This window comes from Carcharhinus amblyrhynchos, chromosome 34, assembly GCF_965287045.1.
Source record: "Carcharhinus amblyrhynchos chromosome 34, sCarAmb.v2.hapA, whole genome shotgun sequence".
NCBI lineage: Eukaryota > Metazoa > Chordata > Chondrichthyes > Carcharhiniformes > Carcharhinidae > Carcharhinus > Carcharhinus amblyrhynchos.
Genome location: NC_137357.1, coordinates 17,842,867 through 17,856,202, shown reverse-complemented (window position 1 = coordinate 17,856,202; position 13,336 = coordinate 17,842,867). Strand labels below are relative to the sequence as shown.

Sequence of the window (13,336 nt, the reverse complement as noted above, 5' to 3'; positions counted from 1 at the left end):
TACCTCTGGTTGAGAAGTTCCAGGTTCAAGTCTCATCCCAGGATTTGACGGCCAAGGGGAATTACTGGCCAAACAGATTGACTATCACAAAAGCATATTACTGCGGATGCTGGAATCGGAAACAAAAGCGGTAGCACAGTACTTAGTACTGTTGTCTCACAGCTCCAGGGACCCGGGTTCGATTCTGGCCTTGGGTCACTGTCTGTGTGGAGTTGGCACATTCTCTGTATGTCCGTGGGGGGCTCCTCCCACACTCCAAAAATCATAGAATCCCTCCAGTGCAAAAAGAGGCCCATTCAGCCCATCCAGCTGAGGCTGATCACCTGGTCTGATGGCAGATCGTTGGAGCAGGACGGTTAACTGGTCAGCCAGTCTGCAGAAGGCAGCGGCAAACTACCGCAGTACTTTGCCAAGTCACCGTGGACCAATCCAATGGGAGTATTCATCCAACAGGAGGGATACTCCAGTTGGAAGCAATAAAAGAACTAACTTCAGAAGGTAAAGCGAAGCAAAAGGTTTAATGAAGAAACTTCATTGCTCCAACTCATGGGGCCACACCCTGGGCCATACAAGCTCCCCACAGTTCCAATTTATCCCGGGCCAGCAGATCAGCTGATCTTCACAGTGTGTTACCGTTGGTTACATTATAACAGGGGGTCCATGGTCGCCAGCACTCCTTTAGGACATGGTATCTGGAGGAGGAGGAGGTTATCCTCGTTTACCTCTACAGCTTTTGCCAGTCTGAAAGTCTAGATCTCAAATTTAGCAGAAAACAGAGAATCGGAGCGGGTGAGGGGCAAACAATGGGAAGCTTCATTGATCTTGGGCAGGATTTTCCGGCCTCGGGTCGAGCCAGACAGCAAAATACCACCCACTCGCTCCAGGAACCTGTTGGATCGGGACACCATCAGAACGTCTCAGGCAGAAGTGTTTCGTTCCAATTCGTAGACTCACCTGATGAAGGAGCAAGTGCTCCGAAAGCTCGTGAAACCAAATAAGCCTGTTGGACTTTTAACCTCGTGTTGTGAGACTTCTTACTGTCTCTGGAGAGAGGTAAGTGTCACTGTTGAGTCCGTTCGTTCTTTCGAATAGACGAGGGGACAGCACTGACACCAGTTTTAAAATGATTTTCTTTTACTGAACAGAACTTAAAATGTTAACATGACAGAACAGAAAGGAAAGCAAACTCAGAGACTGGCTTTTACTGCTCGCCCCTGTACTGAATAGATCTCAAAAACAAGCTGAAAAACACACACTAAAATCCAAACTATATTTCAATCCTTATCTCGTTTTTGGAAATGTTTTTCGCAGTCTGTCTCCAACTTAGCAAAACAGACCTTGCAGCTGTTGTTTGCCTGCATTTTGTACCCTTCAGGAATGCAGTTAGTTCTGAGCTCACATTCAGCCTTCTGATTCTACATGTAGTCGAGCAGAAATATCTTAAAGTGAATTCTTTGCATTTTCTGAAGCAAACAGGGCAAAGCCGACACAAGATCCCTCAGTCACTTCCCACGAGGGTGAGTGAGTTAACTCCAGTGCTAACCCGTTGTCTTGTTCCCTTCTTTCAGCCAGACGTATGTTCATCCAGACCCAGGACACACCAAACCCAAACAGCTTGAAGTTCATCCCGGGCTGTGCAGTGTTGGAATCGGGGACAATGGACTTCTCCGCACCTCGGAGTGCCTTCTGTTCACCTTTAGCCAGGTACAGTAGCAGGCAGCACACTTCTATCCATTCACTCGGGGACTGTCTGGGCCGAACCTGCCAGATGGGAAAACTGGAAGAGTCTGTTCAGGAGGAGGATGGAAGGCAGTGCAGTGAAATGTGCCAGCCTCCTGAATATTCCTGGATTAGAACACCCCACAGGAGAGTAAAACCCGGGGCCCCAGACACAGGCTTTTGCTTTGAGGTGGAAGATGAGGAGAATTTTCTTCACTCAGGAGGTTGTGAATCTTTGAAACTTTCTCACCTGCTGACTTATGGAATCCCAGTTGTTGAGTAGATTCAAGGCTGAGGTTGGCCTTTTTAGACAGTAAAGAAATTGAGGGATATGGAGATAGAGCAATCAGCTGGAACGGTACGGTGGACGTCACTGCCTCGCAGTGCCAGGGACCCAGGTTCAACTCCAGCCTCGGGCCACTGTCTGTGTGAAGTTTGCACATTCTTCCTGTGTCTGTGAGGGTCTCCTCCTAAAGTTAAATTGTTGTGGGGGTTCGGTGGATTGGCCATGCTAAATTGCCCCTTCGTGTCTGTCCCAAGATGTGTTGGTGAGGTGAATTAGTGGAGTAAATATGTGGGGTTACAGATATAGGGCAAGGGAGTGGGCCTGAGTGCGATGTTCTCTTGGGGATTCGGTGCAGACCTAGTGGCCGAATGGCCTCCAACACTATAGGGATTCTCCGAACTGGGCTGGATTGAGAACACCAGCCATGGTCTCGAGAATGTAGAGTGGCTGAAGACATTTGGTCAACTCCTCCTATTTCTGAAACCCTTAAAGATTCCACTGGCCACCAAGATTGAAAGTGAAATGAACTGAAGGTCGGAGATCACCATAATCTTCTTCGATTGAAGAGCTGGTTCAGGAACCTCATTTGCAGATGCAGCCCAGCCCTGCCGATAACCCTCAGCTTCGAGGGAGCCTGTGATTGTGCTGTGGTTTGTTGGAGATTTCTTCAGGGCTACAAAGAGAATTGAGGGTGCTGGAGGGATGAGTTGACCTGCCTGGTTGGCGGAGTGGTCAACGTGAGCACCTCTTGAGGTTGGAATTGAACCTTGGCTCCCTGGTGCTATGTGGCAGTGGGGTTAACCACCATGCCAATGTGCCAACCCAGCTGGTTGCTCTATCTCCATATCCCTCAAATTCCTTACTGTCAAAAAAGTCCAGCAATCTCAGCCTTGAATCTACTCAACATTGAGCTTCTGTAAGCCTCTGGGCGAGAAAATTCCAAACATTCACAACCCCCTGAGTGAAGAAGGTTCTCCTCATCTCCCACCTCAACGTGGTGGCAGGTTGCTATGGGAAATGTGGAAGGAGTGGGTTCCTTTTCTTAATCCAAACATCTTTATAAGTGGTTGCAGGCACGAGAACGCGCCAGGCTTTATTTTATTGGAACAGCAGCAACCCACATTGAAGTGTCACTGTTAACATGGTTAAATGTCCAAGGGGAGCGACACAAGAACGTCAGGGAACAAAAATCATTGCCGGGGCAGAGAAGGGGTCGTGACTGGGAGACCTTCCGTTCTCGGTTGCGTTTCAATCCAAACAGAAGCATCAGCCCAGGAAAGCGATGGGTTTCAGGAGCAACACAGTGGTCAGCGCTGCTGCCTCACAGCACCAGGGACCTGAGTTCAATTCTGGCCTCTCCCCGTATCTGCATGGGTTTCCTCCAGGCACTTCGTTTTTCTCCCATCCTCCAAAGATGTGCAGGTTAGGTGGATTGGCCGTACTAAATTGCCCCTTAGTGTCAGGGGGACTCACGGGGCAATGGGTTGTGCGGCTCGGACGTGGGTGAGATTGTTGTCGGTGCGGGTTTGATGGGCTGAATGGCCTCCTTCTGCACTGTCGGGTTTCTATGATTCACCTGACAGGAGATGAGTGAGGTGGGGAGGTTGAGGAGGGAGTCTCAGAACTTCGGGACAGACTTGGATGGCATTGAAAGTGGCAGCGATAATATGAAGCAGGAGGTTGGGGATTGCCGGGGAGGTGGGTGGGGCTGAAGGTGAGAGATTGTTGAGGGTTCCGACGAGAGTTTGCGGCTTCCACGACAACCCAGTGGCCAGCGCACTCTGACAAGCCAAAGCCACACCGGAGTTTCAGATGGATTTATTTCTGCTTTGCAGGCAGCTGTTCAGGATCGATGGGGTGAAAGGAGTGTTCCTCGGGCCTGACTTCATTACCATCACCAAGGTAAGAGGGAAACGCCGCTGCCCTTCCCAAACCAGTGTTACGAATGCAGAGCCAACGGCAGCTCTAGCAGAGGAGCAGAAAATCAGCTCCAGTTTTGACATTCCAACTGGGGGCAGGAGTAGCCTGTTCCGCCAGTCAGTAAACTCATGGCTGTTCTGCTGGTAACCTCAACTCCACTTTCACCCTCCCCACCACCCCTGCCTATAACTTTTCAAAAATTTATTTATTAATCACAAGTAAGCTTGTATTAACACTGCAATGAAGTTACTGTGAAAACCCGTCCTTGCTAGTCAAGGATCTATCTATTCAGAGACTCAGCGGACAGAGTAAATGAGAAGAAATGGGCAGGATGCAGAGGGGCACAGACTTAAGAGAATTGGACAAAAAAAAAGCAGAGTTGACCAAGGCTCAAACCTTCTGGTCAGGACGTAACCCATTCTTTCCAATGCTTACCCAGTGAAAAAATTATCCATGTAACTCCCACCAATTTTTCTATCCAAATGCAAAATGCACTCTTTTTAATTCATTTGCGGGTCATGGTTGTCACTGGCTGGGCCAGCATTTATTGCCCATCCCTAGTTGTCCTTGGAGGGCAGTTGAGAGTCAACCACATTGCTGTGCCTCTGGAGTCACATGGAGGCCAGATCAGTAAGGACGGCAGATTTCCTTCCCTGAAGGACATGAGTGAACCAGATGGGTTTTTCCGACAATGGTTTCATGGTCATCAGTAGATCCTTAATTCCAGATTTTGAAAAAATTGAATTCAAATTTCACCATCTGCTGTGGTGGGATTCGAACCTGAGTCACCTGGAGAAGTCTCAGAATAATACCACTAGGCCATCGCCTGCCCAACTCACGCTAGTTCGTGAACGAGCCGAGGCCTGTAAGTGGCATACCCGCAGAGTGCTCACCTCGGCAGGACAGTGCTGTCACAGGAATGAGATGGAGGGGAGAGACCATCCTTCACGATGATGGGTGCCAGACAGTGGGAGAAACCTTTGTATTTCCTCTCAGTTTAAAGCTTCCTCTGCCAGGATTGTTTTTTAACAATTCAATCTTTATTTATTCGTGTCACAAGTCGGCTTACGTTCTCACTGCAATGCAGTTATTGTGAAAATCCCTGAGTCGCCACACTCCGGCACCTGTTTGGGGACACTGGTTCTTGGTTGCTGAGGTGATCAAAGGTTATGGGGAAAAGGCAGGAGAATGGGATTGAGAAACTTATCAGCTATGGTGGAGCAGACTTGATGGGCCAAATGGCCGAATTCTGCACCTGTATCTTATGATCTTGTAGTCATGTGGGCTTTGATTGGATGTAACATGACCAATGGAAACAAGATGTAAGGGTCAGCTGACCCAGTAAAACATGGAACCAATTACAGACTGATGTAATAGTCAGCTGACCAGCTGATTCACTATAAATAAGGAACTATGTCGAATTGTGGAGAGCTGAGATTGGCCCAGGGTGAGGCCCCCAAGTTTGGAGTCATGAAGTTTCTTTATGTGGGGGAAAAAAGAATAAGTTGACAGCAGTTTAGTATGATTTGTGATGTCTTACGTGTGCCTTCAGAAGGAACTCTTCAAAGTGCAACTAATGAAAAACTTATTCCAACTTCTCAATCAAAGAAAGGTTTTAATAAAGAAACTTCATTACTCCAAACTTGGGGGCCTCACCCTGGGCCAATCTCAGCTCTCCACAATTCGACATAGTTCCTTATTTATAGTGAATCAGCTGGTCAGCTGACTATTACATCAGTCTGTAATTGGTTCCATGTTTTACTGGGTCAGCTGACCCTTACATCTTGTTTCCATTGGTCATGTTACATCCAATCAAAGTTGTCACCGGTTACATTCTAACATAACCTCAATGGGATATTGGAAACAGATTCAGAAGGAACTTAGTAAGCCATTTGAAGGCAGAGAAATTAGCAGCGCTGTAGGGGAAATCAGGCTGATTGAAGGATTCTTTCCAAGGGCAAGCATAGGCCTGATGGGCAGAATGGCCTTCTCCTCTTTCTCTGATTCTATTCCCTCTGTTCTCAGGCAGATGATGAGGTGGAGTGGAAGTTGCTGAAACCAGATGTCTATGCCACCATTATGGATTTCTTTGCCTCCGGCCTTCCCGTCCTGACGGACGAAGCTCCACGTGCGGATACAGGTGGGTGGGTCAGCTGCTCGACTGTGAAGCCTTGTCACCTCAGGGGGCCAGCTCATGGACTGTGCGCCTCAACCCTCCCCCCCAACCCAGAACTCCTGGACCCGTCACACTTGAGTCCAGCATTGTGACTGAAATCTCCCTGTCTTCACGACAAGTTTGACATTGTTTCCTGAAAGGATGAATGAGCCTCGGGAGCAAAGAAAATTACAGTGCAGGAACAGGCCCTTCGGCCCTCCGAGCCTGCACCGATCATGCTGCCCGGTTAAACCAAAACCTCTGAACCTTCCGGGAACCATATCCCTCCATTCCCATCCTATTCATGTATTTGTCCAGATGCCCCTTAAAAGTCACTATTGTGTCTGCTTTCACGATCTCCCCCGGCAGCGAGTTCCAGGCACCCACCACCCTCTGTGTAAAAATCTTGCCTCGTACATCTCCTTTGAACCTTGCCCCTCGCATCTTAAACCTGTGACCCCGAGTAATTGACTCTTCCACCCTGGGGAAAAAAACTTCTGACGATCCACTCTGTCCATGCCTCTCGTATTCTTGTCGACTTCTATCAGGTTGTCCCTCAACCTCCATTGTTCCGATGAGAACAAACCAAGTTTCTCCAACCTCTCCTCAGAGCTAATGCCCTCCATACCAGGCAACATCCTGGTAAATCTTTTCTGTACCCTCTCCAAAGCCTCCACATCCTTCTGGTAGTGTGGCGACCAGAATTGAACACTATATTCCAAGTGTGGCTTCACTGAGGTTCTATAAAGCTGCAACATGACTTGCCAATTTTTCAACTCGATGCCCCGGCCGATGAAGGCAAGCATGCCGTGTGCCTTCTTGACTCCCTTCTCCATCTGCTTTGCCACTTTCAGTGACCTGTGTACCTGTACACCCAGATCCCTCTGCCTATCAACATTCTTAAGAGTTCTGCCATTTACTGTACGTTTCACATCTATATTAGACCTTCCGATATGCATTACCTCACGTTTGAATGTCGTCCGAATGTGATTGCAACAAATGGTGCTTCCAGAAGAGCAACTTAACACATCCAAAATGAAATGTCCCAATTTGTCACATGGGAATGGAAGAAATGTATCATGTTCTTCAGATACCATGGTGGTAACATTCCAGGCTGACTGAAGTTTTTTCTCCCCCCTCCCCACCCTGTTGTTTTTAGCTCCTTCGGAAGAAGATGATGAGGTTGTCGCCATTATTAAGGAGTTGCTGGACACGCGGATTCGGTAAGTAACAATGGACACTGCCGACACACTTCAAATATTCATATGGGCGTCCTGATTTCCACAGGAAGTGTAATTTAATATTACCTATTGCCTCAGATGATGCAGACTGATGGCCTTTCGAACAGCAAACAGCAGCCAATGGTTTCCTGCTTCAGACAGAATAAAATCCATACATAAGAAGGTCATTCGGCCCACTGAGAACAATCCCACCCAGGCCCTATCCCCGTAACCCCAAGTATTTACCCTGCTAATCCCCCTGACACTAAGGAGCAATTTAGCGTGGCCAGTGCACCTAACCCACACACCTTTGGAGTGTGGGAGGAAACTGGAGCACCCGGAGGAAACCCACACAGACATGGGGAGAATGTGCAACTCCAAACAGTCACCTGAGGCCGATATTGAACCTGGGTCCCTCGTGCTATGAGGCAGCAATGCTAACCATTGTGCTTTATCAAAGAAGCTGTGAATTACTCCCAGTTCAGGCGTCCCCGAACTGGACAATTGCTGGTATGTCAATGCTGACCTTAATTATTGATCAAGAGCCATTTTACTGCAGACTGCAGAACTCGTGGCCTGCAGGTCCCATGGGCAGGTGTTGGCCTAGTGGTGTTATCACTGGACTACTCGTCCAGTAACTCAGTTCATGTTCTGGGGACCCGGGTTCAAATCCCGCCACAACAAATGGTGAAATTTGAATTCAATAAAGAAAATCTGGAATTAAGAATCGACTGATGACCATGAAACCATTCTCAGGTGTTGGAAAACCCATCTGGTTCATTAATGTCCTTTGAGGAAGGAAATCTGCCGTTCTTTCCCGGTCTGGGCTACATGTGACTTCAGAGCGACAGCAAAGTGGTTGACTCTCAACTGCCCTCCAAGGGCAACTCGGGGTGGGCAGTAAATGTTGGCCCAGCCAGCGGCGCCCATCTCCCCAAAATAAATTATCGAAAATGTGTCTTGGTGAGCAGAGATTTTGTTTAAGCGTGCGTTGAGGCGGTAGCAGGGAGCTCTGTGAAGGTTTGTTTACGTGTTGTCTTCCATGCACTGAGTTGCTCTAACCTGCAGGTCACAATCCTTATCTCTCCGCCGAAAAATAATCTTATCCACTGATCAAACCCAGATGGGGTGTGTCCCTGATCCTCAGCCATTGCTGGAATTGGATAAAAAGAAAACACCCAAACTGCCAAATTGTTTTTACAAATCTTCCATTGACACTGCTCTTGGTTGGCCTATTTGTGATGTCTTGAATGATGTTTGTCATGAGGCCTTGGCCAATATTGATCCCCACCAATGGGCACAGCTGAAGTGGACAATCCAGGCATTATTGCAGTGCTGCTGGAGGTGGGATCTTTGCGTGTGGTAAGCACGTTGATTCCCGCTCGTCCTGCATGACAACACCTTCACTGCAGCAAAGCACTTTGGGATGCCCTGCAAACATGAAGTGCGCTCTCCAAAGGCAAATCTTTTGAGCTGATTAATGTTTCACAATGTTCGCCTGAAGACTGCTCAATCAGCTGGATTGATCGTGCTTCGAATGGGAGTACAAACACGATGAACTTCTCAGGCATTCTGAATGATCTTCTGTCCCAACTGTTTAGAATCATAGAATCCCGACATTGCAGAAGGAGGTCATTCGGCCCATCTAGTCTGCACTGACCACAATTCCACTCAGGGTCTATCGCCGTCACCCCATGCATTTACCCTAGCTCGTCCTTCTGACACGAAGATGCAATTTATCGTGGTCAGTCCACCTAACCCGCACATCTTTGGAGTGTGGGAGGAAACCGGAGCACCTGGAGGAAACTCACACGGAGATGGGGAGAATGTGCAAACTCCCCACAGACAGTGACCCTAGCCGGGAATCGAACCCAGGTCCCTGGCACCGTGAGGCAGTGGTGCTAACCACTGTGCTAATCATGATCTACTTCTCGTTGAGTTTAACTTGAGGTGTATTTTTTGGGGCGTGTAGGGAAGTCACAGACAAACAGGCGTAAAGGATTACCAGACTAATACCCGGGAATCGGAGGAAAGGTTGGACTGGCTTGGCTTGTATCCACTGGAGTTTAGAAGAGTAAGAGGCGACATGCAGGATCCTGAGGGGTCTCGACAGGGTCGATGTGGAGAAGATGTTTCCTCTTGGAGGACAAGCTGGAACACCATTAAAAAAAAGCCTATTTAACATAGAAATGAGGCCAAGTTTTTTCAGAGAGTTCTGAATCTTTTGCACTCACTTCTTGAGAAGGCACTGGAAGCAGAGTCTTTGAATACTGAAGGCTGTGGTGGATAGGTTCTTGGCGAGCAAGAGGGTGGTAGGTTATCAAAGGGAGGCAGAACGCAGCTTTGATTTGATTTATTGTTGTCACATGCATTAGTATACAGTGAAAAATATTGTTTCTTGCGTCATATACAGATAAAGGAAAGGAGAGAGTGCAGAATGTAGTGGTACAGTCATAGCTAAGGTGAAGAGAAACATCAACTTAATGCGCGGTAGGTCCATTCAAAAGTCTGATGGCAGCAGGGAAGAAGCTGCTCTTGAGTCGGTTGATTTGTGACGCCAGACTTTTGTGTCTTTCTCACTGTCAGATCAGCTATGACTTTGTTAAATATGGGAGCAGTTTCAAATGGCTTCCTCCTGTTCCTGGTTTATGTGTTGGTAAATATACAGGTCACATCCTGGCCAGCATCCTGTTATAATCTTCCTCTCACTGCTTTTGTCAAACAATACGTAATTTGTCCTGGTGTTTAATGGTGAGCAAAAGATAAGGGTTGGAATTCTCTAACCTCGCCCCCAGCTGAGATTCTCCATTCCTGCTGCAGTGAATGGAGATTTGGCTGAGTGCCAAATTCTCCATCTCACTCGCAACACTGGTGGTGTGTGAACCACCGGGAGAATTCGGCCTCAGTCTGCCGCTGTGCACATTCAAGTTCCAATGTCGTCTACATGAGGCAACCTTGGTTCATTCGTTGCTCAGACAATGCACAAAATTGAAGGAGTAAATATTTTCATATCTTTATTCCTTCAGCCTTTCTGATAAGGTACAATGTGCCTGCTCTCACCTTGCTTAATGAGCAGCGATGGTTTACACACAGTGGCACCAACAATACCAACAGGACTCTCCGAATAGTGCCACTGGATTAACCAATGATGGTTTTCTGAGCTGCCGTGAACATTGGAACAGGGGCTGAGTGGTGATCATCAATGCTGAGCACTGCTGCCTCACAGCGCCATGGACCCGGATTCGAGCCTTGGCTTGGGTCACTGTCTGTGCCGAGTCTTCACATTCTCCCCATGTCTGCGTGGGTTTCCTCCCACAATCCGAAAGACGTGCTGGTTAGGGTGCATTGACCATGCTAAACTCTCCCTCGGTGTACCCGAACAGACGCCGGAGCGTGGCGATTAGGGGATTCTCACAGTAACTTCATTGCAGTGTTAATGCAAGCCTACTTGTGACACTAATGAATTGAATTAATTCCTTCAGGTGTTCTGGATGTGCAAGTTAGGTAGATTGGCGATGCTAAATTCTCCCTCAGTGTCCCAGGATGTGTAGGTTAGTGGGGCAAATACGTGGGGTGATGGAATAAGTCAGTGCAGACTTGATGGACCGAATGGTCTCCCCCTGCACAGTCGGAATTCTATGATTCTGAGCTTGGGGCTGACCTGACCTCCTCGATGATGAAGTGGGTTTGATAGAGTTGGAGGCAGAGAGCACGTTGCAGGCAAGGCTCGGAGCCAGGAAGAAAGACAGTCACTAACAAAATCCAGCAGAGAAATCGAGGAGCAACCTCTTTACCCAGAGAGTACTGAGAATGTGGAGCTTACTCTCACACGTGTGATTGAGGTGAAGAGCGTGGACATATTACTGGGGAAAGCTGGATAGATAGATGGGGAAGGGAACAGAATATTTTGATGAGTTTAAATGAAGAAGAGTGGTAGAAGACTGGAGAATGAAGCACACACACATTGACTTGAACCTGTTGTGCTGAATGACATGTTTCTGTCTGGATGAAATATGTAATTTGCTATCCCCCATTCCTGTTCCACCTCGATCATCGTTCTGTACTGCATTACCAGCAGGTGGCGGCCATGCACCAAATTGTCTTTCCCTCTTGTCCTGTTTTTCATAAAAACAAATGAAACAATTCATTTTCAGCGAACCCGAGTTTGAGGGGACCTGGCTCGGTACAGAGTGCAGTCCGATCCTTGTTCGAGTCTGAATGGCTGGCACAGTGGTCAGCACTGCTGCTTCGCAGCAAGAAATCTCACAACACCAGGTTAGAGTCCAACCAGTTTATTTGATAGTAATCTCACAAGCTTTCGGAAACGGTGTACCTTCGTCAGGTGTCTGGATTCCATGAAGGAACATCGTTTGCTTGTGAGATTTCTTACTGCGTTTGCTACAGTCCAACGCCGGCATCTCTACATCATGCCTCACAGCACCAGGGACCCGGGTTCGATTCCAAGCTTGGGTCATTGTCTGTGTGGAGTTTGCACATTCTCCTCATGTCTGTGTGGGTTTCCTCCGGGTGCTCCGGTTTCCTCCCACAGTCCAAAGGATGTGCTGGTTCGGGTGCATTGGCCATTCTAAATTCTCCCTCAGTGTACCCGAACAGGCACACCGGAGTGTGGCAACTCGGGGATTTTCACAGTAACTTCATTGCAGTGTTAATGTAAGCCACTTGTGACTAATAAATAAATAATAAAATAGACTTTCTGGAAGGCTTCCTTGCAAAAAAGCTGGGTTCTTTTCGGTTCGGCCACCTTTAATGTGGTTTTGCAACCCTTGGAGTGAAGAGATGGGTTACAAAAGGGTTCGCAATTTCGTGATTTTGGGGGAGAAATGATATAAAGTTAAAAAAACTGTCCTGTTGCCTGGTGACAAGGGTCTCGTGACGCACAGGCATAGAAAAAATAGCAAAGAAGTTCAGAGTGTGTTTGGTTTTTGATAGGCAAGGGGATTAAGGGTTATGGGGAGAGGGCGGGAATGTGGAACTGAGCCACGACAGATCAGCCATGATCTTATTGAATGGCAGGGCAGGCTCGAGGGGCTAGATGGCCTACTCCTGCTCCTATTTCTTATGTTCTTATGGAAGGCAGGAGTTCTGAGCTCTCTAATGAGAAGTACTGCAGTATTGCTGGAGGACTGAGTTTTTGGAAACTTGTGTTCTGCAGTCGAAGTAGTAGTGAGTTTAAAGTGCAGTTTTATGTGTCTCGGGACTGGATAGCAGCTGGGGTTAAATAATCCAGTGAGTGCTCATAAATCCCTTGGAACGGAACCATTTGCCATTGGACCAGTCAAAGCAAGAAGCCTTGGCGTTGAGGCAGTGGTAAATCGTCACTGGTTGTGTGCATGTGCGCGCGCGCGTTTGTGTGTGTGTGTGTTGTGTGTGTATGTGTGCATGTGTGTTTTATGTGTGCGTGCGTGCGTGTATCTGTGTGTTGGTGTGTGTCTGTGTGTGTGTGTGAGGCTACTGATGGTATCGAAGGAATCATGCAAATTCGAATCCTTTGCATGAATTTGTATTGAGATCTTTCCAATTTTATTTCTCCGATGTAATGTCATTCATTTTCCTTGCTTAATAAACTTTTTGCATGAAAAGTTCATCAGCAAACTCCTGTTAATTTGTTCAGTAATTTTCTGCCGTGGTTTAAAAAAAGAGGCGAGTCCGTGTTAACGAAGCCAGGTTTCAGTCTCGGATTTGACTTGTTCAGAGCTAACATGAGCTGGGAGCCTCAGGGCTGCAGCATCTTAACTGTTATTTCTCTCTCCTCCCACCCCAACTGACAGGCCCACTGTTCAAGAGGACGGAGGTGACGTGATTTACAAAGGATTTGAAGATGGAATTGTCAAACTGATGCTGCAGGGTTCATGTACCAGCTGCCCCAGCTCCATCATCACCTTGAAGAGCGGAATTCAAAACATGCTTCAGTTCTATGTCCCAGAGGTGGAAGGAGTGGTCCAGGTGAGGGGAATCGGAGAGAAGCACAGAACCATACAGCGCAGAAGAGGCCCTTCGGCCCATCGAGTCCACATT

General features: G+C 47.7%; 1 protein-coding gene across 1 annotated transcript in view; it reads left to right on the top strand.

Moving 5' to 3' along the window:
* The window catches only part of LOC145361300 (NFU1 iron-sulfur cluster scaffold homolog, mitochondrial-like), a 30,084-nt gene that overhangs the window by 9,220 nt on the left and 7,528 nt on the right, over positions 1–13,336 (top strand). Inside the window, exons 3-7 of the mRNA XM_080216952.1 lie at positions 1,569–1,704; positions 3,841–3,907; positions 5,951–6,065; positions 7,240–7,303; positions 13,090–13,264. Of these exons, the coding sequence (XP_080073078.1) occupies positions 1,569–1,704; positions 3,841–3,907; positions 5,951–6,065; positions 7,240–7,303; positions 13,090–13,264 (557 nt within the window). The remainder of the gene's footprint in view (positions 1–1,568; positions 1,705–3,840; positions 3,908–5,950; positions 6,066–7,239; positions 7,304–13,089; positions 13,265–13,336) is intronic.